Source organism: Plodia interpunctella, chromosome 5 (genome assembly GCF_027563975.2).
Source record: "Plodia interpunctella isolate USDA-ARS_2022_Savannah chromosome 5, ilPloInte3.2, whole genome shotgun sequence".
In the NCBI taxonomy this organism is placed as follows: Eukaryota; Metazoa; Arthropoda; class Insecta; order Lepidoptera; family Pyralidae; genus Plodia; species Plodia interpunctella.
The window spans coordinates 3,734,827-3,759,405 of NC_071298.1; the positions used below are offsets into that span (position 1 = coordinate 3,734,827).

The following is a 24,579-nucleotide window of genomic DNA, read 5'->3' on the forward strand; positions in this document are numbered from 1 at the left end:
TTTTGTGTTTTTATTATGAACTATATTGGAGTGCTGTATCTACTTTATTTACGCGGAGTGATACTGAGTGCATGCTAATAATAATGTACTTAGCATAGCAGATAAGTAACTTAGCTATAGGTATCCAGACACATTCGGAGTGGACGACTAGGTTACGTATGTATTTATTTATTATGCCAGCTGCTACAAACAGATACCGACGCGAATTAATGAACATTGCCTAGTTTGTGTGAGAGCTTTTATTTACCGCAATGAAAAACCAGTAGTGTATAGTAGTGCCGCTATAGTGTGCCGAATTCGCCAATCCAATTAACTGGGAGAAGAGGTGGACGAAGATCCTTATTGACACATAAATAGATGACGAATGTGTGGTTCCGCCCTAGGATAGGACCATTCCATATCCTCCCTTGGAAACACAAGCCTAGGCAGCCGATAGGCAACACTACATTACCAAGGAGGGTTGCCCTCAGGAAGGCGCTGAACACAGGCGCTGAACAATGAAGTAAGTTCATCTATTTTCTTAATCTATTTACCTACCGACATATATATTACCTACTTAGTGTGTGGCCGTGATATTATTTCGCATCAATCATTTTGTAAGTATATAGTGATCAAGTCATCCGCAAGACATCTCGTGACGTGACCAATTTCTGATGAAACAAACACGCAATTAGGTAGGTCTAGAAGATTCAGCAGTTTGGTTATCGGTTAGGATATAGGTATAGTCTACTTGGAGTGTACGCGATAAATAAATATTAGTTCTATCACACACGACAATCAATAAACGTTGAAGTTGAAGTTGAAACGTTGAATTGTCCGTAATTTTCAGGTAATTAAGGTCAGAGATATCATATCTTGAAACCAATTATTCTTGAATAAGTAGTAACAAACAGTCACGGTCATGGCCATTGGTTACGTCAAAGTATACAACTCACAGCAGATACACATATTTGGACACAGTTCTAAAACTATCATCATTTGTATGTAGAACGAGTTTACATTGGACTCTTGATTTCACTAGCTATAGAGTTACTTATGACCTCGACATAGATGGGCAGTGGTCGAACAAAACTGATCTTTTTCAAAACGACATCATTGCCTGGTTCAGTTCAGACCGCAGAATATAAATAGATAGCAATACGCAACTGAATTTAGAAGAATACCAGAAGTTTAATAGTTTTATTAAGTGATTTTAATAAAACTATCAAACTTACATAGCTTATTTAGTAGATCCACCTATGTGTATGCGCAGGCAACCCCTGTGTCTGTATTCTGAGTGCAGCCCGTAGTAGGCAGTTAGTCTCATACAGACTGCGTACAGATTATAACATACCGGCCCGGTCCCGGCTTCGCTTATGTAAAAACGTAATAAATTATATACCTAAACCTTCCTCAAACTACATTATACTATATTATACTTGATGCTGCATCAAAATCCGTTGCATAGTTTTAAAGATTTAAAGCACATAAGGGATATGGGGACAGAGAAAGCGACTTTGTTTTATACTATGTAGTGATTATGTAAGGATAATACCTCCAGTAGCCCCGTGAACATACTCCGTAATCTCTCAACTTCAACTTCAACGCTTTTAGCCAAACCATTGGGCTGAAACTGTACGGCTTGTAAAATAGGCCTTTCGGTCAGACGTTTTGCCCGTAGTTGCAGCGGTTACGTTTGCCGGCCGACACCAGCGACCATAGCTACATTCAGTCGGATCTCGTTCGCGCACTTGTTTGTATTCCTTCTAGGCGCATTAGTGTCTGTGTTTAGACTTTAATTGGAAGCGAAAAGGATTAAAGGTAAGTGCCTAATGAAATGCCTACTAATTGAGTTAGTAATTAAAATTAACGAAAAGTAACTAATTAAAATTTGTTTTTATCTTTTTAAAAATAATTACCAAGCTATATTAATTTTATTTAGTAAAAAATAATTATGTACTTAAGCAGAGTCAATTATAGACTGAGTGTGAATTATGGGAAAGGAATAATAAATAACAATTAGACCTAATTTTAAAAAAATATTGAAGGCAATTTAAAGTACTAACATAAAAAGTTTTGTATATGTACGAAATAAATAATTATTTCAAATAGTCGCAAATAGCAGCATCCAGAAATTAAGTTGCATATAATTAAGATACCTATACTTATTTTTATGTGTATAATATAAAACAATGCATACCGTTGACGATTTATGTAAAGGTCCCGTGGGACTTGCATATTGCATACCATAAGCATAAGTTGAATTTCCTATAGTCAACTAGATTCAAGTTTGTTTTATACAATACTACTATATACTTTACGCAATGTGTGCCAAGCTTAAGTAAATACTTAGAAGGTGACTATGAATCGATACCGGACTAGCTTTTAGTTTTATTTTTAGAATATGGATTGTATCAGTGGTTGGTGTAAGAGTAAACGCCGACTAGACGGACACACAGCCATTGTCACCGGCTGTAACACCGGCATTGGCAAGGAAACAGTATCTGATTTTTACGCCAGAGGTATGGGCTAAAACTTATATTTTAAACTCTTACGTATTTTCGGAAAAAACCGTCTATAATTACCTACTATACGTAGGCAATTAATGCATGGCGATGCCGCTTCAATGTCCGAAGATGGCAAACCCAAGAAGTGCTGGTTTGAACCCAAGAATGATTATTTGGTGTCAAAGGTCTGACAACTAAAGATACCGAAGACCTTTCGAAGTGAAGAAGAAAAAGTATCTGGCTTAAAAGCTTTGACGCTTATGGCGAGCAGAGGTTAGGGATGGTCAAATGTACTAGCTATCTATTAAATTATTTGTATTTTTTTGAGCAACTATAGCAACAAGCCGTATCAATAATTCGTGGTATCATTAGTCACAAACTACTTACGATCGATTTAATTTCAGGGGCTCGCGTCATAATGGCATGTCGGAGTACCGACAAAGCTGAAGTGGCCAAAAAGGACATAGAAACAGAACATAAAGCCAACACAAACGTTGGAAGTTTGATAGTTGAAAGATTAGATGTGTCAAGTTTTAAGTCAGTTCGCGAATTCGTTGGACGTATTCTGGTAACTGAGCCTAAGATTGATCTCTTGGTGAATAATGCGGGAATCATGTATTGTCCTGAAAGTAAAACAGAGGATGATTTTGAGATGCACATCGGCACTAATCATTTTGGACACGCCTTATTGACGTTGTTACTGCTCCCGAGACTGAATAAATCTGGTCCTTCGAGGATTGTCTGTGTCTCATCGCTTCTACACAAAGGTGAGATCATTGTTTAATGGAATGTTATTAAAATGCAATTAGAATATAATTATGTAGTACGTACATATGACAAGGTATACAATTTAATAGAGCATAGTTACGAGTAGAATATTCGACCACCAACTAATAGTACTTAATAAGTAGATTGTTCTAAGTTTGTATCATCAAGTACGTAGATTAATTTCAATATATTTTTTACAAATTTAAGTAGGTATGTATTTGCTAATTATCCACGGGAGGATATGGAGTGATCCTGTTCTATAAGGCGAAACCACACGACTGGCAATAGTTTTTTCTATTTCGATTTAAATGAAATAGGTCAAAAAAAGGGCAAAAATACACTAGGCTGTAAGTATATTTTTTTAGGGTTGTGTAGGTTTAACTGAAGCTTCGAGATGCCAGTAGGTACAAAACTGCAGACAGCTAGTCTATTGTGCAATAATAAACACGATGACAAGGCGACAAAAACGTTAAATACCTACTTTATGTGTAGAACTGGCTCACCTTGATATATTTGGTCTACAGATACTCATGAACTTGATCTGGACAATCTTAATTTCGAGAAATCGCCGTATGACCCCAAAAAGGCATATAGTACTAGCAAGGCGGCTAATATTCTGTTCGCAAAAGGATTGGCTATAAAACTTAAAGTAAGTACCGTAAACTTTACAAATAAAAATAAAACCATAAATATTTTCGCGATGAAAGAAAATATTACCAATGTGGAATTTTCAACAACCACGCGGCGCGAATTTTGATTTCATACGTTTATTTTCTCACAGGAAAACAATATCAAAAACGTGACTACGTATAGTTTGCATCCCGGCGTCATAAGGACCGATATCGGGAGGAACTTCGACGACACTGTCGGGTTTGGGGCCAAGTTTGCCTTCAATTACTTGATGGGACCTTTCTTGAAGTCCGTCAAATGTGGAGCTCAGACGTCCATATACTGCGCCGTGGACGAGGCTTGTGCGGAGGAGAGTGGACTTTACTATAGGTAAAATATATTTATGAAATTTATAAAATTCTACTTTAACACATTTAACATTATAAAAATCTAATTTATTTTGTGGGCCATGAAAATTAAAATGGTTTTCGCGTCGCGATAACAAACATCGCATCCCATCCGCGAACGTAGGTTCAACTTTCTAAAATAAATACAATAAGTAGGTAGGTACTAGTTTTTGTATACTTAGAGATGTATGAAGTACACATTAATAGTTACGTATTCCTATATTTCCTGATTATTTAATATTTGTGATTCATAGACTTTAACAATGCAGATGGATTGAAATGTTTGAAAGAATTTCCAAAAGTATGAAATTAAAAACAAATTCAGCCATTATAAACAACTAAAATTTTGTAACGACTTTTATTAAGAATTCACGTAATATTTAATGCAGCTGTCAAAAATTTTTTGCGAACATTTTTAACAAGTTGTGCCGTCATTTGTTCGTGGCATTTGGTATGGAGCTTTAGACGAGTCGTGAAGGGCCATCCAATAGTAAAAATTTCACAACTAGCCTATATAGTAATGGATAAACTTAAAAACTACTATGCCGATTTTGATGAAATTTGGCACAGAGATAGGCGAACCTTCAGGAGTGGCATAGGCTAGAGTAGAGAGTATATACTAGTTTTAATTTAGGCTGTGCTACATTTTTGCTGTTATTTTCAGTGACTGTGCTGTGAAGCAACCGGCGACTAAGCTGTGTCGTGACGAAGAGTTGGCAACAACATTTCTGGAACATACTATCAAAGTATTAAATTTAGGAAATTATAATGCGTTTGGTGGCAATGATCCGCCGAAACAATTGTTAGCTAATTAATTATAAATGTTACACAAACGCGAGAGTTTGCGTCCAACGTGGGACTAATAATAATGCATTCACTTGGTAATTTTAAGTCTAATCAGTGTATAGTTTTAAAATGGAGTGGTTTTTAAGCTTTGTACTAAAAGTTATTTGAATATAGTACGAATAACTTTAGTATTACATAGATATGATAGTCAACTGCATAGTGCTATGCAGTGGCTATTTTCAAAAAAGACATCCGGCAATAACCTCCACGCCCTACAAAAGTCGATATTGTAGAGATGCCTGTACTGTACGCTAGTTCTACACGTAATACCTAATCATTAATGTACATCCATAATGCGCGTAAAGAGAATGATATATGCTAATTTAACCTAACGACTAATGGAACTTTAATTAATTGTACGCTGATAACAATTATTCAAAGATTTCTTGTTGTGTGAAAAAAGTACTAGTAGATAAATACAATGTTTGAAAAATCTGCAGATGCAGATGATATTTTTTACTTTAAACAAATTACTTAAATGAATAATACTTAAAACGATTGCATTGTAATGTTAAATTAAAAAGGTGTATCAAGAGGCACCTCCTACTAGGAGATTTAAAAACAAATATTTTTGAAACTCATATCGTTCATTTTATTAGATTTCTTTCCCGGCGATGATTATATTTAAATGTATAATAAAATACATATTATTCCGCGCGGTGTCGGGTACCTCGAGATCTAAATCTTTATGTACCTAATGTATAGGTTTCTATGAAACAAGTGTCTGTTCTGAATAAAACAAAATGTGATTCTTTAAATAATTTCCTATTTGTATTCACACTCCTAATTCCTCATGATTCATTAAATAAAAAAAAAACATCATTGGTATTTACATTTTGTAAATGCTTCATTAATCAACATAATAAAAACAAAATAAGTTATTACATAAACATTAACATAAACTATACAATAAATAAAAAATAATAATAGGTACACAAACATGAGTGCTGCTTATACTAAAAGGAATACTGTATTCGGGGAATCTTTGCGAAATTACTATATTAATATTCACATGTACATAGTGATGAATACAAAACTCTCAACTCTTAACATTTCCCATCCCATGTTCTCATCAACAATTGCAAGCAAAACACTAGTGTCTGATATTTTGTGATATAGAGAATGAACCACAACTGACTACTTGACAGGGTGAAAATGGTATCAAAATAACCAAATACAATTGTCACTTGAATTGATCAATTTTATTAATTACATGATTTACTTTTTTTAAAGCATTCATAATTACGTTCTTGAAATTACAAAAATGTATCTGATTTAACTAGTTGGAAAGTAGTCAAATACGAATTTTGATATTACTACTAGATATCCATATCAATCAAATCGGTAACAAAATGGGCATTAATTTTCTAAATAAATGACATCTAGCGATAGCACACAACAAACAGCACCATATTCTCTTTCAAAGCATAAATTATATTGCCTCTGGCCAGATAGGTACATGTGTTATAGTATAGAACGCAGAATATATATACATAAATATATATATACATATCAAGACCTATTGTCTTGACATACGTGGCATACCAGACCAGACATTATGTTAACATGCATTCGGGCCGCGAAGCCCGGTGCCGGAGTCATGGTGCGATACCAGTGGAGCATATATCTAACGATGTCTCACTGGGATACATGAAACCCCTATAAACAGATATAATAATACACCACAGCACCATAGTCACTTATTCAAATAAATAACAAAACATAATGAAATCTTTTAACACTGAATCACAATACTAATCGTTCAAGCAATGCAATTTTGACTAGCAGTATATTAATTTTCTAAAAACTTCATAAGAGGCATTTATTATACCCCAACTTAGAAATGCTCGTGATATATTGAGCAGTGCTCCATGGTAGAAGTTAGTGAATTTCCAATCACGCTGCCCTAAAACATATCTAAATCCATATACAACTGTTCTATGTGGCCCGCCTAGCTCACATTGCATAGCTATTTTAACTACATTCAAGGGGTAAAATAGTGTGCTTAGAGATGCTCCTATACAAGCTCCAGCCAGGAAGTGCTGTATACTTTGATATAACACATGCTCTTGCTTAGGGAGCCGTTGCCGCAACTCATCACGGATGATAAAAAACATGGCATTAGACGGTCCATTTCTTAACAATATTGGTCCTAGTCCTCTATAGAACTCTTTGATTCCATAATGCCTAGCAATGTGTCTGGCCGCATCTGCAGTGTTTTTGAATTTTTTGTGAAACTTTGGATGAATGAGTAAAGTTTGTACTCTTTCAAATGGCATAAGAGTGGCCTCTACACAGCCGGCAATCACTCCAGCCACTGACTTGGCAATATAAGGGTTTACATTTTGCTTGAGTAATGGCTGTAGGCACTCATCATAAACACCAAACATGAGGGACATGGAGAGCGTTCTCTGCATGAGTGGTGGCAGCATTCCGCGGTACAGGTACCCTAGCCCTTCATTCTTAAGTTGAAATAAAGCATTCTTAGTCTCCACTCCATGCATCATCTGTAAGAAGAGTAAATGAAGACTATTAACTTGCTTTTGTTTTCGTTTGTTCTTAAATATGGGAAGTGTCCATTATTCAGTTTTTGTACAAATTATAATCTCAGATGTCAAGCCTAGTGGCCATTAAGTACAGCTGGAATGGAGGCCATAGCTAGGCTTACTTCTCTGCTAAAACAAAAGTGAAACGCACGCGTCATCAAGCTTGTGCAGGTAATAATACTACATGAACTCTGATTCCTAGCTAGATCAAGTCGACCGCGTGAGTCAATAAGTTGCAGCTACCATTCCACGTTTTTCAGTTTTCTGCAGTAAAAACGAATCGGGAACATTAAATTTCCAAAAAGATTGTGTTACATTTTATAATTGAATAAATTCTTGTCATATTATTTCTATTTTACAACATTTAAACATATGTTTCACATGTTTTATTAAAAATAGTTTCCGATGTCTTGCCTTAGAAATAAGGAGTCTGTCTTAGAAGTAAGGATCTTTTGATAAATCCATCCATCAAACAGGAATATTTTTGTATGAAAACTATGAAGGTTGTATATCAAAAAAGCTATATATTTTTTTTTATATGTGTGGTGTCATAGTTACAGATATCATTTTTATGTGTGGAATGGTACCCTTTCCCTCCACAAAAAATCCTTGGAAAATTAAAAAATGGCAATGCCCAATACCTTGGGTATTTTTTTTGTTAACTATGCTAGTGGCACACAAATTACATCCTATTATCTATAAAACTGAAACTTCAGAACCAAACAAAGGAGTCAACATTTTAAAATGATTTTTTGTTTCTAAAATCATATAAAAATCGAATATGAATAAATAAGTATTATATTGCACACAGTTTTAGCAAAAAATAAAACGTAAAATGTAAAAAATAATACATCTTCATTGCCAAAATTGCCACAATGGTAATTTGTTATTCATACCAATTTAGATGTTCACCTTGACATATTGGAACTAAAGGTTAAGTTTATGATGGCAGAAAATGTACACATGTATTAATCCTATTGTTAACATTTTTGGACACCCCAACTGTATTAAAATGTAGAATTAGAATCTGGTAAAAACATAATACCTACTAATTGATTTGCATTATAGGTTTTTAAATACCTAGTAGTGTATTTTTGATAGCATTGGTTTCCATTATTATTTTAAAATAATAAAGAATAAGTAATATAAATTAATACCTGTCTAAAAATAAGTTTATTCAGAGGGTAGCTGATCAGTATATTGCAAAATGCTGAGCCACCTCCACACAGGAATTCTTTCCAGTGTTCCACAGTGCACAGCTTGGGGCTCGGCGCCGGCACAGCCACATCCATCTCACCTTCATTGAGACAACTCTTGTCTAATAACTGCTGTCCTGCCATTTCCTTTTTAGGATCATATGACATTACATTGATTCACATTTCTGAAAGTTTTAATAAATTAGCAAAATTAGCAAATTATTTAACTTTTCTAGTAAATCTCGTATTTGCAGAGACATTAAGAATAAAACCCGTGCTTAAAAAAAAAAAGCTTTGATTGCTACAGCCTTACTTATCAAGTGTCATAATCAAATAATATACAGAAAGAAGAAATGTGAAAATGAAACAAGAGCTGAATAAAAAGTAATAGTTTACAGTAGTGACATAATTACCTTCGCAAAATACTTCAAGGACTCAGATTAATCATCAGTTTACAGCAATTATGTAAAATATTACGTGAAAGAGTGAAAATTGATGATCTTCCCAATGATCACTGAAAAACATTATTTATAGAAAAATAATTTATGACAGTTGTGTAGATTTGTGTAAACAATAATCACCTTTCAGTTTTGACAAAATATATATTTAAACAAAATCTCTCCTCAATATTTAGCTAAAAAATCGCAGCGAAAGATAATTCATTCGCAATTCGCACCCAGAGCCAGATGATTGCAGTAGATCGAGCGTGTATTGTCAGTTGCTGTCTGTCAATGTCATGTAAATTTGACAATTATGTTTTTAAACATTACACTATTATTACACTATATAGGTACCAATGCTAGGTACTTAGATATAGAAGGGCCCCGCGCGCAGCCCCGGTATCACTGCCATCTTGTTGTAGACAGAGCAAGACGAATTATACAACGTACGAATAAGATAGAAGATTTCTATTTAAGTTCCTGGGCCGATCCCATATATCAGCGCTCTGTCATCATAGCATAGATTTAGAAAGGGCCCCGCGCGCGAGGTTCATTGTGCAAATACTAGGCTGGACAATTAATGGTATTTTGTTTGGCAGGACAAACAGTTCAAATGTTTACTGGATCACCCGGGTTACTGGCTGTAGATGGTGAGTGGGATTAATTTCATACGAGTAAAATGTCAGTGTCACGGGGTGGGCTGTCCCCCCCACCCAAATAAACAAACACAGGCAGGTAATAGGTATAGATACAGGCAGGCAACGAGACATTCGACATTCGTTCAACATTCGTTTCATTTAGGACGAATATCTGTGTCCGATCGAGTTGTTTGTTTATATTTTCCATAATTATTCCAACAAAACTACAGTTGCGTACATACATTTGGTAAATAATGACTGCGGTGTTAAAAAAACGAGCTCTAGCTGAGTACAACAAATCTTTTCAGGTACGTTTCGATTTATAACCAAAGATTATTCAGATTTCTTTGCTTTCTGTTCTTATTGAATGTATTCTTGTCGTTTTAGGATGGTCCACCTTCAAAGAAACTGCACTTAGCTAAAAAACCGTTGATAGGCAGTTCAGCTGCAGCTTTTGTAGGACTCTTGGAAAAATGCAAATCGAGTGACGAAGCACTGCAATTGCTACTACGTATTTCCGACTGCCTACAGTTCCAGGAGTCTGATGTAGAGGAAGCCATTAAGAAGCTCTCGGAGCATTTTCAATCTGAAGAGGAGTCTGTGGTCAGAGTGAAAATTTTATGGCTGTTTTGTGACATTGGGCTTGAATGCCCGGGTGCAAATCTCAATAATCTCATTGATGAAACAATACATTTAATAAAAAATGAAACTTCTCATAAGGTAATTATACCATAAAACTTTGTTTTTTTTTTTCAATTTCATCGTGACTGAGAAACAGGAATAAATTTTATGTGCGTAAAGAATTTTGCCAACTTACCTTTGCACATGAAATTTCCATGATTTGTGTCCAATTCGTTATTCGGCTTATGAAACGCTAAATTAATTATATATATATAAGTTAGCTAAATTAATTAATTTATAAGTTGTTTTATTTTAAAGATGTTTTCAAATTTAATACTTGTAGATAGTACCCATAGTAAAGGTTCTTGTAGTAATAGGATTTACTCACAAATTTTTATCTTAACTAGTTTCTTGCCATTAAAAAGTAATAAAGGAAATTTTGAAACATTTTTAACATTGCAGGTTATAGCACAGGGTATAGCTACTTTACTGAAGCTCGGTAACAAATTGAGCGATGATAAGAATCTGATGAATAGGCTGGTGGCAGTTGCTAAAGATAACCTAAAGGACACAAGTCACCAAGTGAAGTGTCGGTGCCTGCAACTTATCAGTGAGCTTTATGTGATATGTCCAGAACCTGACCGCACTGTGGAGAATGTTACTGAGGCTGATGCTATTGTCAAGTTACTAGGGGATTACTCTCATGCTGAGGTATGTTTCATTTAATTATTTGTTTACTTGTACACAAAATTTACATTTTAAAAGTTTCCAATCAATAATTCCAATCGTCTTTGACTATGATGTTATACATAAGTAATGATTTAAATGGCGTACCTGTCATATTAGACAATACTCAAATTTCGCGCCTCTAATAAAGATATGAGCTAGTGGCAACAAGGACAGCTGGGGGATAGATAACCTTCGTTCACTCATGGACCAGACCAAGCAAACCAAAATGAAATCTCTCATAGGTGTCCCATTAAAATTTTATATATAAATCAATATAGGTATTTTCTCTTACCTTCCATGCATTCCTGATCTTTTGCTATTTTTCAATCTTTTTAAGTCATAAATTTTGATCATTACTTGTATATGCTTGGTACATATAGAGTGGCCAATTACTTATTGGCTACTGAATTGTCATTTGACATCTAAGATAAAATAAATAAATAAATATATTAGGACAAATCACACAGATTGAGCTAGCCCCAAAGTAAGTTCGAGATTAACTCAACAATACTATATTTTATAACATATCCATAATATAGATAAACATCCAAGACCCGGGCCTATCAGAAAAAGATCATTTTCCATCATGACCCGACCGGGGATCGAACCCAGGACCTCTCGGTTCAGAGGCAAGCACTTTACCACTGCGATACCCTGGTTGTCAGATGTCTTTGTACTTATATTTTGTTATTATATCACAGGACGCTAGAGTGAGATGTGAAGCATTCCAAGCATTGTTGACATTGCATGAACGGGGGCAGATGTTGAGTGCCTCACTGTATGAACAAGTTTGTACAGCATTGTCGGATGACTATGAGATCGTACGGGAAGTTGCACTCAAGTTGGTCTGGGTGCTGGGAAATAAGTACCCTGAAAAGTGAGTAAATTTATTGTACTTCATTTGACTTATTCCAGTCTGATCCACAAGAACTGGCCCATAAGGGATCAGATTTTTTTAATTTATTTTGTATTCGGTTCGGATCCCTTGACTTTTAAACACTTTTTTAGGATAGTAGACAACAAAATTGTTTGCAGGTTCTTTTGTTTGTTAGTATCGAAGAAAGATTCAGTGATGGGATTTATTAGTCATTCCATAATTTTTTGGATTCAGAATCCAATGCCTCATGAATCTTTGTTTTCTATTTTCTTAAACACTGTCAAGCAATAATTTTCTCTTTATCTGTGAAAAAAAAAAGACCAAATTACTAGAATAAAACTTTTGTCAAGTTCTGTTTCCCAAGTACTTTGTTTACAAATTGAAATAATACCCTGAATTTCAGTATGTGCATTGGCTTTTCCTCTCATTGATAGGTATAAAGCAATTAGCAGTCAGTTATGTTTGTTGAAACGCGTCGGCATTCGCTGAAGTTCTCAATAGTGTTTAGCACTATTAAAGTCATACTTTCAACACAGCACAGTGACATTACAAGATGGCGAAACAACCATGCGGCTGGTGGACGACGCCTTCATCCGCATCTGCTCGGCGGTCAACGACCTCTGCATGCAGGTCCGTGCGCTCGCCTGCACTCTACTCGGCACCACGCGGGGGGTCTCTGATCGGTTCCTGCTGCAGACGCTGGATAAACAGCTCATGAGTAATATGAAGGTGAGTTTGAGTGTCTTCTAGTACTAAATTGATCTACTCATGCCTACACTTTGGGTGTTGGTGTCACTAAAATTATTTTGCTAACTTATTTCTCTAGGGCTTGATGACTTTAGGTCAGTGAAATATTCAAATAAAATATTACTAGCGGTGCACGGCAGCTCCCAAAACTCCAAAGGCTCTTTTGAAATATAAAATTATTAATTTCCAAAAATAACAGTGTCACATGGGCAATCTTTCTTATTTAATTTCCCTAACTATAATGTGAAAGCTGGCGGCCGTTTCGCCATTAGCAAGGCAGTCGAGCGACTATGAATCAGATTGCGGTATGATTATCAGAAAAAGCGCACGGCGCACGAGCGCGGGCTGGAGCTGGTGCGGTCGGGACTGTGGGCGAGCGGGCGGCGCTGGGCGGACGACGCGCCCGGCGCCGCCGTGCAGCACGACGCGGTGCAGCTGCTGCCCGGCGGCGCGGCCGGCGCCTTCGTGCACGGGCTCGAGGACGAGCTCATGGGTACGCATTTACTTTATACTATTGAGCCAGCAAACAGGCGTACGGCCTACCTGGTGAGAAGTGATTACCGCCATACATGCATACTTAAAAAATGTACATTTATATTTAAAAAATGGTAAGCCCTTCGGGCATGGTAGGGACCAACACTGTTTGAATTAGTTTTTTTCGGCATTTCTTCTCAGCAGTGGTCGTTCTGAAATGCTAGTAGTTTGTAGCTTTGGTAAATATAATTTAATTTAGAATATGAAGTGAAAAAGTGCCTGTAAAGGCCTAATTTCTAAATAAATGATTTGATTTTGATACCGACAATGATGACACAAGCTGACAGATCATATAACAATAACGATAATTTCTTTATTGAAAAAAGAATCCATTTACTTGGTTACTACCACTACTACCGCTCCCAATGCGTCGTACGGTACGTTGGGAGCTAAACCAAAACCTATGTACTCAAAACCTTCTCAGTACTGAGCCATTCTTATATAGCTTTTGCCATCGTCGACTCATTTAGCTGCCAGAAACCTCATGTTGGCCCAAAATTTCAAAGTTACTTGAATAGCTTTGTATGTATTTAATAGAACTGGATGTTTTTATTCTGGGAACACTTTCCAGAGGTGCGCACAGCGGCGGTGGACGCAGTTTGTCAACTGTCCTTGGAGAACACAGTGTTCGCGACGACTTCGCTGGACTTCTTGGTCGACATGTTTAACGACGAAATTGAGGACGTGCGGCTTCGAGCGATCGACAGCCTCACGAAGATCTCCCACCATATTGTGTTGAGGGAAGACCAATTGGAGACCATTCTCGGGGCTTTGGAAGTAAGTGCCACACGATTTTGTTCTTTAATCCAAAGTAATAAAACAAAATGTCAATAACTTGCAAAAAATACAAATTTTATTAAAACTTGAGAATAATTAATTACTTTATTACTATTAGACTGAAACTATAGTCTACTTTTGCGCCAATAATCACAAGCGAGTGACCCATTTTTTTTCGTTGCATTTGCATAATACTACTTTGTGTCATTGATAATCTTGAAGAAGATCAACAGTGACTTTATGATAGTTTACAGTAATTTTCAGAATATATCTTGATTTAATAATAATATGGTTATCATCAGGATTACTCGATGGATGTGAGAGAAGGCCTACACAGAATGCTGGGGTCATGTACAGTCGCGTCCAAGACATGCCTTGAGATGTGCATCGACAAAATTTTAGAGAATCTCAAGAGATATCCACAGGTAATAATAATTTACCTCCACCAATCGGTTCAAGATCTATACCCTATTCATCTTGGACTGAGACAAAAGGTAAACAAACCTTGAACATAAAATCATTATTTCTCGTTATTCCTTTGATAATTTTGTTCTTTGTTAAATTTTTTGTTGTTGTTGTTTTATAGAGTCATGTCGCTTACTTAAATGTTTGGCTTGTTAAATTTCTCGTTTCTTTTTTGTCTCAGTCCAAGATGAATAAGTATAGTTCATCACATAAGTGTCCAACGAGGAAATTTTTTTTATTGACTATATTTTTTGCTTAGGAATAATGCATATTGAGTAATTGCCATCTGCTTTATCTTCACTTGCACTATGGAAGTCGACTTACACTTTTAGAGTTCATAAAAAATCACTTATTCATAAAAAGCATATTTTAGAATAAAATATGTTTTGTCACTATCACACTTTACAAAATATGACATTGACAGAACGAGAAAAAACATACTTTAGCTTAAAGGGCTTATTAAGTCAATTTTGACGTCAATAAGTGATATATATGTATAATTCTAAGTTGAATGAAGAATTTCGAGATTGAGTACGAAAGTTCATTTGAATGTTCAGGACAAGCGGTCAACCTACCGCTGCGTGCAACGCCTTGGCAGTTCCCACGCGACGTTGGTGCTGCCGCTCACCACGCGCCTGCTGGCGGTACATCCCTTCTTCGATATGCCCGAGCCTGACGTTGACGACCCTACCTGTATCCTTTGACCAATATGATTGCAAATAAAAACGTTGAACTAATGGGATATGATTAGAATGATAAAGGAAATGTTGAAGTACTTAACCAAGACTCAGAAATGTTCGAATCTTTAATTGATTAGTTGAAGAAATTGATGATCAAGTTTAGCCCACTAAAAACACGTTGTATTTGTTTTTAGTGGACTGAAGTTGATCGTCATTTTTTGGTATTTCTTATCTTCTTATCATTTTAGTAAATTAAAATAAATTGCACATTAATTTTCGGTTTCAAATTGAGGCTGATAGTTTTCGATGACTAAGAATCTTTTTAATTATATGTAAATAATGCCTCTCTCTCATCTTCGTGTGTTCTCTCATCTTCATGTGTGAAACCCGGGGACCGCTTAAAAATAAACCTTCAAAACCTAAAATTATTGAAAAATTGGCTTTGCTGTCTGTCGTCGTGTTACCTATTAACTGTCAAGGCTGTGTATCCCTTACTCATCTCATACGACATCCACGGGACGATATGAAATGGTTCTATGTAAATGTGGGCATATAAATAATGCTTATTTGAGCGAACATATTATTTTAAAATTATAGTTTACCTTACACCATACATCAGACGTGTGCGTACTAATCCTCGTATTGAACGCGGCGCAACACTGCACCACGATGCTGCCGCTGTTTGAAGAGCACACGGTCAAACACTACACGTACCTGCGAGACACTATGCCGCATTTGGTTCCGCACTTGCCTATAGGTTAAATTATTTTTTGCCAACAAGCAAAGTAATCCTATTAAAAAATATTGTATGAGTAGTTTTACTAATAACGTGCTTACTAAGGTTCTGTTCTAGACATATTTAAATATAATAGCTTTTTTTAGTTTCCCGCATATTTATAGCTAGTATGCGGGAAATATAAAAATAAAAAAACAGAATCTCTCTCACGAAATAAATAGTATATATAATCTGGGTCGGTCTCAGACCGGAAAGGTAGGTATTCGAAAATCAAATGCATGATGTCAACTATTCTTCTATCCTATGTACAGAAGGAGAGCAGTTATAAGTTTCGTGTACACAGAAGTTACTGTGTATCTGTATGTCTGTTCGTGGCGTCGTAGCAGCGCTATGGTTATTATTTGATAGATAATTTAATCGACATAGTGTTCTTAGTAAAGTTTGGAAAATGTGTTCAGCCGTTTGGAAACCGATAACTTTTTTTTTGCAGTAGTAGTAGTTGAGATGATGCCAGCTACTTCGGATTCGTGGGTGTCTTATATTTTTTAATTTATTTTTTTATTCTATCAGGTGAAGCCCAACAGTCGAGCGCTGAGAAGATCGAAGCCGCGATGGACGACAGCGCTGTGCGGCGGTTCTTCGATTCCGTACTGCAACACATCGACAACGTCACTTTGTCTGTGAACGTGCGACTCAAAATGCTGGCATCGGCTGAAGATCAACTGAACAAGTAAGCTTAGACTTTCTTCATTTAATCGTGTAATTATTCAAAGAAGTACTGATTACAAGATTGTTAGGCTGCAGACACGAAATTTTAGAGAATGTTGGATGGATTCGCTCGAAATTGCAATTTTGATAGTATAAGATTTTTACTTCCTAGCTTCAGTTTTGGATAGTCAGATATGAGCAAGTCAAAAATTAATATTTTTTATAATTTTGTATAACTGGTGGACTACAGTTGTCTGCTAAATAAATGAGAACTTATTTTTATTTTATTTTTAAAATTAAAAAATGCAAATTAGTAGATTAAGCACTTTACCAATGGTTTCTGCGTTGTTTAAAAAAAAATCATAACATAAAAATGTGATTAATTCCAGACTAGCAGAAATGGAGCCGGCAGTGTCGGGCGCGGCGAAGTTCACAGCGCTGTTCGCGCGCTGCGTGGTCGCGCTGACGGCCGCCGTCGGCCGCGCCGCGCCGCCTGCGCACGCGCTGCACACGCTCGTCGCCGACTGCCTCAGGTGCGGATCTAATCCTAACTAATATTATACATGTTAAACTTTGTTTCTTTGTTACACCTTCCCGCACTATCTCCTCAACCGATCGCCTTGATATTTTATAAACACATATAGTTATAAATATGGAGAAGGACGTAGGGTTTCATCCCGGAAAAATAACTGTTCCCGTGGGAAATATACGTGAGCGAAGCCGCGGGCAAAAGCTAATTGACTCTTGAGATAATTGAGCCTACACTGCTAAGAACTTTAATGCAAGCATTTCATACCTTGCATCAAACAGTGAAAGAGACAGCAATATTTCATCTGAGGCCCGACCTCTCGTATTGCGAGTAATATGGATAGATTTGCGTTAATCGTGCAAGTGTATCTTACAAATCTCCCATAGGTATGTACATTACAATACATTTTATATTTCAGGTTACAACACCAATTCAGCGGGGTCACAGAACAAGAGAACGCGTGCGTGTGGCAACTCGCGCTGCGCGTGTGCGCCGCCCGGCTCTACGCCGCGACTTCCGCTTCCGCCAGCAACAACTGCACGCCGGCGACGCCGGGGGGCGCCACTGTCATCAGCGCGGCGGCGTTGTCGGCGCAGGCGGCGTTGACGCACCACGCTGAGCTTCTCGATAGATTGCTCGCCTCTGCTGGTAATGATTTTGTATTTGTTCTCAGGATTACACAAGTTAATTATGTACTCTAGTCAAATTAGGTATTTTTTGTAATGTCAAAAACAAAATTTTATATGGAGCTTGTATGGCAATGTATGACGTAACGGATTTTGCCGTCAAAAAGCATACTTATTTAATAAAACCGAAAAAAATAGTATCTCGTAATTAATAAGGTGACATTTCATAATTGTTTTTGGTTATACATACTCCATTTCTTACTCCAGTAGCCGATTCAGATGATTACGGCATCGCAATTATTTAGGCCAGTGTCCTTGTATTCTGAATGTGAGTGATGTTCTCTGGCTGCAGGCGTGGAGCCGGACCCGTTCACGATCGCGGTGTTCCAGCAGCTGTCGCTGGCGGACAGCAAGCCGGCGGCGCTGGCGCGGGCTGTGATGCCGCTGCTGCAGGCCGCGCCCATGTGCGCCGTGCCTAAACCCAACCTCAACGTACTTATTTATTTAAGTTTTTTTTTTCTAGCTGTTTAAGGCGTACTGCTGGGTAAAAGCTTCAAGACCAACAAATAAAACACTACAACACAAAATAGTAAAAAAAATGTGGTACAAACAATAAATAAAGACCAATTTTATAGTAAAAAAAAAATATAGTTGTCACAAATGATGTACAGCACATCATTTGTGACAACTATGTTTTTTCTGGTTTACTTGTTTTCACATGAAACATCCAGTTTAATTTTTGTTGTTAGTACTGAAAATCTAGTACTCGATGAGACGAGGGTCTTTCCATCGTGGAAAAAGGCCATCGAGTGTTGTCATCTTTCTCTTTTCAACAACTTTTTTATTTTTCTATAATATCCAGATCCGCATGTGCACCGCGACGATAATCGAGCCGGCGAGCGACAACGACACAGTGCTGCGCTTCAGCGCGGGTCTGGTGGCCGGCGTGGCGCTGGAGGCCGAGGTGCTGCGCGTGCGCGAGCCGCGTGCGCTGCGCGTGCGCGTGCACTACCCCGACCGCCGCGTGCACGCGCTCGTGCCGCCGCGCGACCATCTGCGTCCGCTCGACCACCACACCATCAGTATGTATATGTATTGTGCGTGCGCGTACATTAACACGACCGCCGTGTGCATACAAAAAATTCGTAGGCGGAGATTTTATTGCGCTCTAGAGCTTAAAATCTTCCTTTAGACAGCTTATATTCAAACTTTACGAGCATGAGAAGTGAAAAAAAAAGCTTATTATTAATTTTCTTATCCTGCTAATAATTTAAATTGCCTCCACCAGCTTCAGTTACGAAGCTAAGAGTTGTCGCATAATTATGTCATATCTAGGTACTCATTGACTCTGATTTACTTTGATGTATATATTTTTATTTAGCCTGTTTATTACTGCTCAGCAATGCGACACGAAAGTTTTTGTTTTCCATAGGTTTCTATCTGCACGCCGAATTTGTACTAATTCTCACCATCTTCGACAAAGTAGACCTTAAAAATTTTTATTGATTAGTACTACAAAATGATATATGTATTCAGACGATGACGGCACGCAAAACGTGCGGCTGTTGACCAAAGTGCTGATCTCACACTACGTGTGGACGGACCCGTGCGGCGTGGACATCTCCGTGTGCCTCGCCGTGGACGAGGCGCGCGACCCCGCCGGCCTCGTCGAGCTCTGCCGCCCCGTGCGCGTCACCGTCGCGCCCAAACCCATCAAGCGGGGGATATAAACCTAACAGTGCCTCGTCTTAGCGTGTTTGTATTCGGCTTGGACCGTAAATGAGTTTAAATCAAAATCAAATCATTTATTCAGAAATTAGGCCTTAGCAGACATTTTTTCACGTCATATTCTAAATTAAATTATATTTACAAAAGCTACAAACTACTATTTCGGAACGATCACTGCTGAGAAGAAAAGCCGAAATAAACTCATTCAAACAGTTTTGGTCCCTATCATGCTAGAATGTCTTACCATTTTGTAAATATACATTCATGTATCCTTATGCCCAGTATTTGCCAAGTTTCTTCCCCAAATGTTGGAAACCCAACTAATGGATGGGTTTGCGCTGTTTGGGAAGAAACTGGGCATAAACCCATCAGTGTCTGTGACGCCGGTGCGCGTTAAATTAAAGAAATATATATGGACAGATATTTAATCACCTTGTATGACATCCACGGGATGGTCCTATTCTAAAACGAGAATCATATGCTACATACAAGGATAAGCAAATGAATAGATCTCAAATTGCAGTATATTATATGCAATAATACTTTTGTCGTCTTTATATTCAATGTATTTGAATTTCCTGATTCAATTTAACAAGAAAGTGGGAATATCCAATAATTGTAGATATTATGTATCACATTTGTATCAGTCTTATAAATACTGAATTTTATAAATATGATATTATTACAAAACAGGTACAATAAGTACCTGTATGATAATAAGTTTTATTTAAAATAAATAAATTGTATAAAGAATATATTTTATTGCCTATAATTTATAAAATATCCCTTCAAAATAACACAGATATTGTACCATCAACTATAACATTTCATAGTGAAATCCTACATAACAAATTATAATTAACATTTTGTGCTTAAAATATAAAGTAGTTGAAATTAGTACAAAAATGCACACAGCTTCGCATATGGGTATTTTTGTTAAGAGCATATTTAATTTTTATTTATTGCACAATGCAAAATATGTGTAAAGCAGGCAATATTATTCAGAGCAGAGCATCCTTTTATATTCTTACATTAAAAAACTTGCACATTTGAATCTGCTCTATTGCATTGATGTAGCAAGTTGTCCTCCATTGTTCCATAGGTTTTAATATTGAAGTGTGTTGATGTGTCAAAATTTCATATGAATCTATTGATTTTGTCATGAGATGGAGCAATCAGGGCATGCTTACTTACATAGTTACTGAATTACACTGAAGAAAAGAAACTTGTAATTTAGCTACATTACTCATGAAATTATAATTGCAACCAAATGAAAATAATTAAAATATATGAGCAATAACTGTACTGTTTTTACACTTCATCTAGTTGCTAATTTGACCAGTCAGACTAATTTAGGGAGGATTCCTTATCTATAGCTAATAATTCATTCCGTGCTATGTAGTGGTGGATGAGCTGTTTGACTCCAGGCATCCATGTTCCAACTGCACTAACATGATCTACCATCAGAGCTCTATGTATTTCATCTGCCTTTTGGGGTTCCTCATTTTTCAGTGCTGAAAATAAAAAAAATGCCTATTTAAATATTATAAAGCTACAGCAAATCAGTCACACAAAAAATCAAACTTTAAAACATACCATATGCCAATTCACGCATCTGAAACTGAACACTCTTGTTAAGTTTTTCATTTATCCACATATCTTCCATGACTACTATTCGTCTTTTAATGTCAGTGGCTTTCTGCCCTAATTCACTGCTATTATCCAAAAGAGATAACAGAATGTCTTTCACTTCACACAGAGCATGTTCACTATCAATATCAACTGTTTCTTGAGGTTCTGTTCTTGGAGGTAACTTTACAGGTGGTGTAGAGGGCAGGGCTGATGGAATTGCTGGTGAACTCATGGGAGACTGTGCTGTAGAGACTGCGCCACCGCCCGATAAAGGAAAGGCTACCCTCTTGTTAAGAAAATTTCGTGGTCTGTTTGGAGTTGCCTGTTGAGTGTTATACGAAAACTTTGGAGGGTCATTCCAACCTGGGTCGTAAGGAACTGAAAAAAAAAGCTTGTATTATATTGTATTTCATAATTTTGTGAACAGCTGCTTCTATTGCTTGATAGAACATACCCACCTTTTCCAGGTTGATTAGGCGAATGGTTGCAGTTCTCCATTGCTGAGTATTGATTTATTGGGATTGGCAATTTTCGTGTTAGAGAAAATAAAATACGTTTCAACGTTTGTTGCAAAATTTTCAATATATTTTGCGTTCAGTCAGATTTCGTTTCGTATTTTTCGTTATTCTACTTCTGTTTCTTTTTCTCTGCCTGCCTGCGTTGTTGACAATGGTTGACAATGACAAGAAAACAAACGTAGGTACATGTAGTATGACAACACTGTTTTTAAAAATTGACAGTGACTTGCTTTACACAACAAACATTTTCCCTGCCTAAATACTGCTATGCAGGATAGTGAATGGTAAATGAAATTAAATATTATGTCAGTATATTGACATTGACATTTTATTTTATACATATAGTGTGTATTGTTCGGCAAGCGGAGCATCAGTACGATAAGTACGGGTACGATGGGTTTTCAAAGGATTTTATTTAATTTACTTGGTGTTGTCCCTGTAATTTTATTAATTTGCTACTTTCAGGCATCTCAAGGTAATTATCATTTTGTATTATCTACCATACAAATCAGTCGTTTGCTTAAATTATCATTGTGCGTTAGGCAATTACGTGGCCTAATGCTATGGGCGGATATTTCGATGAGTTATTCAAATGAAATTAAGAATTAATGACTCAAAACTATATTAACGAATGATGGTATCAATATTTTCAGCATCCAAAGCTGAATATGTGACGTGTGGGACGATTTTAAAACTTATAAATACAGACTTAAAACTGCGACTACACTCTCACGATGTGAAGTATGGTTCGGGCTCCGGCCAGCAGTCGGTCACAGCTGTGGATGTGTCTGACGATCACAACAGTCACTGGCAAGTAAAAGCAGCTACGGGCGAGGATTGCAAAAGAGGGTTAGTTCAACATTTTTACACTGATGATATTTATCATTGAAATCCCCTGGTATCTATGATGAAGATACATTACTAACAAATTATTATTTCCTAGTTGGGAACGTCAGCACAAGCATAAGAGTGCTTTTCTTTATTAATTCTTCCAAACTTGTACTACTTCATCCAACAACTATTATAATTAACTTTAATTCCTTTTTGTTCTCCACATTGATCTCACTTATCACTCCAAAACACCGAATTCAGAGTCTTACAGGTTGTGTAATTATCAAGAACAATTTACAGATCACCAATCAAATGTAACTCAGTGATTCGCCTTCAACATGTTGGCACTAAGAAAAATTTACATTCCCACTACTTCACATCCCCATTGTCATCAAACCAAGAGGTTTCCTGTTATGGGGATGACGATGGGCTCGGAGACAGTGGTGACCATTGGACAGTCATCTGTAATAATGATTTTTGGAGACGGGACACCCCTGTGAAGTTAAGACATGTAGATACTGCTGCGTAAGTGGACTTTGGATTTTTAAAGTGTATATTTAATTTAAAAGATATGCCAGGATTGTGTACATTTCATAGTAATATAGCTAAACAATCGATTTATAGACAAGAATACTGTAAAGCAATGTTGCTTTGCAATGTCTTGTCTGTCCTTTCTAGTTCACAAAAAAATTTTTCTTAAAATTTTATTTTATATTTATCAGGTGAAAATGTTGCATACTATTTGAGAGTTACGTAGCTTGGGGTTCTAGTTGTGTTGGATTGCATGATTTTATTAATTGAGAATAGATGCCTATCTGCATACAGTACTTACTGTGAATTTTTTATCAGGACTATCACAATCACTGACTACATAATTCTGTAAGCCCTTCTGGTATAATAGGGACCAATACTGTTTTAATGTATTTTGGCATTTGTTCTCAGCAATGGTTGTTCTGAATTGCTAGTAGTTTGTAGGTTTGAGAAAGAAATTTAAAATTAAAGGTGAAAAAGTGCCTCTGAGGGTATTTATAATTATATAAAAAATATTTGGTATTTTTATTATTTCCAGGTATCTGGCAGGTTCCGGTCGCACCTTCGGGAGGCCCATCAGTGGGCAAGGAGAAGTGGTTGGTGTGAATTCACAATACGGATCGTACACAGACTGGCAAGCCAAGGAAGGCCTGTTTGTACACCCAAGTGACCCTCTGCCTCATCAACATGCAATACATTCAGAATTATAATAGTGTAATGTACTTTAGTAATTTATTATTACATAACAGTTAAAAGCCTTTGGTAAGTTTAATTTGTGATATAAAACTTACATTCATAAATTTGGACCATATAAATATCTAAACAGCAGTACTAACCAAATTAGTTAACTTTGTTTAGATAGAATTAGAAAAAAATAAGAAATGGTTTGTTGTTCCTTATTTAATTATTGAATCGGATACATTGGCTACCTACTTAACTGGGTAAAAAATAAATCACAATAATTCAATGCCACTTTAATAGATCAGTTTTTTTAATTACGTACCTAAAATAAAATTATTTTTTTAATTCCTATCAAAGTAGGTACATACAAAGAATGCAATTTGACTCCGAAAATTATGACGTCATAGCACAATACTGTCAGTCATACAAGTTCCTATTATTTTTTTTGTTTTTAAAGTATCTGATTTGTCTAGTTGTAAAGTAGCCAAATTAGTGAAACATTTGTTAAGATTCATTTGATCATACACTGCTTGTATAGCATCACACTTTACAATGATCCTGCAGATAAATAAGCTCAAAACATATGTCCAAATGAGGACCTGTGTGTGGATTAACAGGAAATAGTTTTAATTTATTATTTTATACTGTGTCCTCAAAATGGAATGACATTAAAAGATTAAAAGAAAAGACAAG

At 36.5% G+C, this 24,579-nt stretch overlaps 5 protein-coding genes across 6 annotated transcripts; 3 read left to right on the forward strand and 2 right to left on the reverse strand.

The window, feature by feature from the left end:
- The first annotated feature begins 135 nt into the window (after positions 1–135).
- LOC128669961 (retinol dehydrogenase 11-like) lies at positions 136–5,877 on the forward strand. The gene is made up of 7 exons (XM_053745239.1): positions 136–502; positions 1,661–1,800; positions 2,381–2,501; positions 2,891–3,253; positions 3,779–3,903; positions 4,036–4,253; positions 4,935–5,877. The coding sequence occupies exons 3-7, from the start codon at positions 2,384–2,386 to the stop codon at positions 5,083–5,085; spliced, it is 975 nt and encodes a 324-aa protein (XP_053601214.1). The 5' UTR covers positions 136–502; positions 1,661–1,800; positions 2,381–2,383; the 3' UTR covers positions 5,086–5,877.
- On the reverse strand, positions 5,866–9,588 carry LOC128669962 (uncharacterized protein). 2 transcript variants are annotated; one of them, XM_053745240.1, is made up of 4 exons: positions 9,440–9,576; positions 9,272–9,372; positions 8,820–9,043; positions 5,866–7,623 (listed from the first exon to the last, which is right to left on the reverse strand). In XM_053745240.1, exons 3-4 carry the CDS (start codon positions 9,024–9,026, stop codon positions 6,898–6,900), a joined length of 933 nt encoding a protein of 310 aa, XP_053601215.1. In that variant the 5' UTR covers positions 9,027–9,043; positions 9,272–9,372; positions 9,440–9,576; the 3' UTR covers positions 5,866–6,897. The 2 variants fall into 2 exon arrangements, with proteins under 2 accessions (XP_053601215.1, XP_053601216.1); XM_053745241.1 differs by lacking the exon at positions 9,272–9,372 and having other exon boundaries at positions 9,440–9,588.
- A 443-nt stretch (positions 9,589–10,031) lies between these two features.
- IntS4 (Integrator 4) lies at positions 10,032–20,446 on the forward strand. Its single transcript, XM_053745228.2, has 16 exons — positions 10,032–10,244; positions 10,324–10,656; positions 11,020–11,268; positions 11,988–12,163; positions 12,700–12,892; positions 13,229–13,403; positions 14,016–14,221; positions 14,524–14,646; positions 15,244–15,379; positions 15,986–16,123; positions 16,673–16,832; positions 17,200–17,343; positions 17,758–17,987; positions 18,318–18,457; positions 18,828–19,047; positions 19,502–20,446. Exons 1-16 carry the CDS (start codon positions 10,191–10,193, stop codon positions 19,693–19,695), a joined length of 2,871 nt encoding a protein of 956 aa, XP_053601203.1. The 5' UTR covers positions 10,032–10,190; the 3' UTR covers positions 19,696–20,446.
- Positions 20,435–22,004, reverse strand: LOC128669965 (uncharacterized protein). The gene is made up of 3 exons (XM_053745247.2): positions 21,784–22,004; positions 21,290–21,703; positions 20,435–21,207 (listed from the first exon to the last, which is right to left on the reverse strand). The coding sequence occupies exons 1-3, from the start codon at positions 21,821–21,823 to the stop codon at positions 21,041–21,043; spliced, it is 621 nt and encodes a 206-aa protein (XP_053601222.1). The 5' UTR covers positions 21,824–22,004; the 3' UTR covers positions 20,435–21,040.
- Positions 22,005–22,164: 160 nt separating this feature from the next.
- Positions 22,165–24,573, forward strand: LOC128669964 (uncharacterized protein). Its single transcript, XM_053745246.1, has 4 exons — positions 22,165–22,318; positions 22,497–22,692; positions 22,975–23,199; positions 23,744–24,573. The coding sequence occupies exons 1-4, from the start codon at positions 22,237–22,239 to the stop codon at positions 23,913–23,915; spliced, it is 675 nt and encodes a 224-aa protein (XP_053601221.1). The 5' UTR covers positions 22,165–22,236; the 3' UTR covers positions 23,916–24,573.
- The last annotated feature ends 6 nt before the right edge of the window (positions 24,574–24,579 follow it).

Coding starts and splice junctions, on each gene's coding strand:
- LOC128669961 (XM_053745239.1), top strand. CDS start 2,384: ATGGATTGTATCAGTGGTTGGTGTAAGAGTAAACGCCGACTAGACGGA. Junction 2,502..2,890: donor ATCTGATTTTTACGCCAGAG/GTATGGGCTAAA, acceptor ATTTAATTTCAG/GGGCTCGCGTCATAATGGCA. Junction 3,904..4,035: donor GATTGGCTATAAAACTTAAA/GTAAGTACCGTA, acceptor ATTTTCTCACAG/GAAAACAATATCAAAAACGT.
- LOC128669962 (XM_053745241.1), bottom strand. CDS start 9,026: ATGTCATATGATCCTAAAAAGGAAATGGCAGGACAGCAGTTATTAGAC. Junction 7,624..8,819: donor ATAAACTTATTTTTAGACAG/GTATTAATTTAT, acceptor CTCTTCTTACAG/ATGATGCATGGAGTGGAGAC.
- IntS4 (XM_053745228.2), top strand. CDS start 10,191: ATGACTGCGGTGTTAAAAAAACGAGCTCTAGCTGAGTACAACAAATCT. Junction 12,893..13,228: donor AGCTCATGAGTAATATGAAG/GTGAGTTTGAGT, acceptor TATGATTATCAG/AAAAAGCGCACGGCGCACGA. Junction 19,048..19,501: donor GCTCGACCACCACACCATCA/GTATGTATATGT, acceptor ATATGTATTCAG/ACGATGACGGCACGCAAAAC.
- LOC128669965 (XM_053745247.2), bottom strand. CDS start 21,823: ATGGAGAACTGCAACCATTCGCCTAATCAACCTGGAAAAG. Junction 21,704..21,783: donor GCCTAATCAACCTGGAAAAG/GTGGGTATGTTC, acceptor TTTTTTTTTCAG/TTCCTTACGACCCAGGTTGG. Junction 21,208..21,289: donor GATGCGTGAATTGGCATATG/GTATGTTTTAAA, acceptor TTTTATTTTCAG/CACTGAAAAATGAGGAACCC.
- LOC128669964 (XM_053745246.1), top strand. CDS start 22,237: ATGGGTTTTCAAAGGATTTTATTTAATTTACTTGGTGTTGTCCCTGTA. Junction 22,319..22,496: donor CTACTTTCAGGCATCTCAAG/GTAATTATCATT, acceptor CAATATTTTCAG/CATCCAAAGCTGAATATGTG. Junction 23,200..23,743: donor AGACATGTAGATACTGCTGC/GTAAGTGGACTT, acceptor TATTATTTCCAG/GTATCTGGCAGGTTCCGGTC.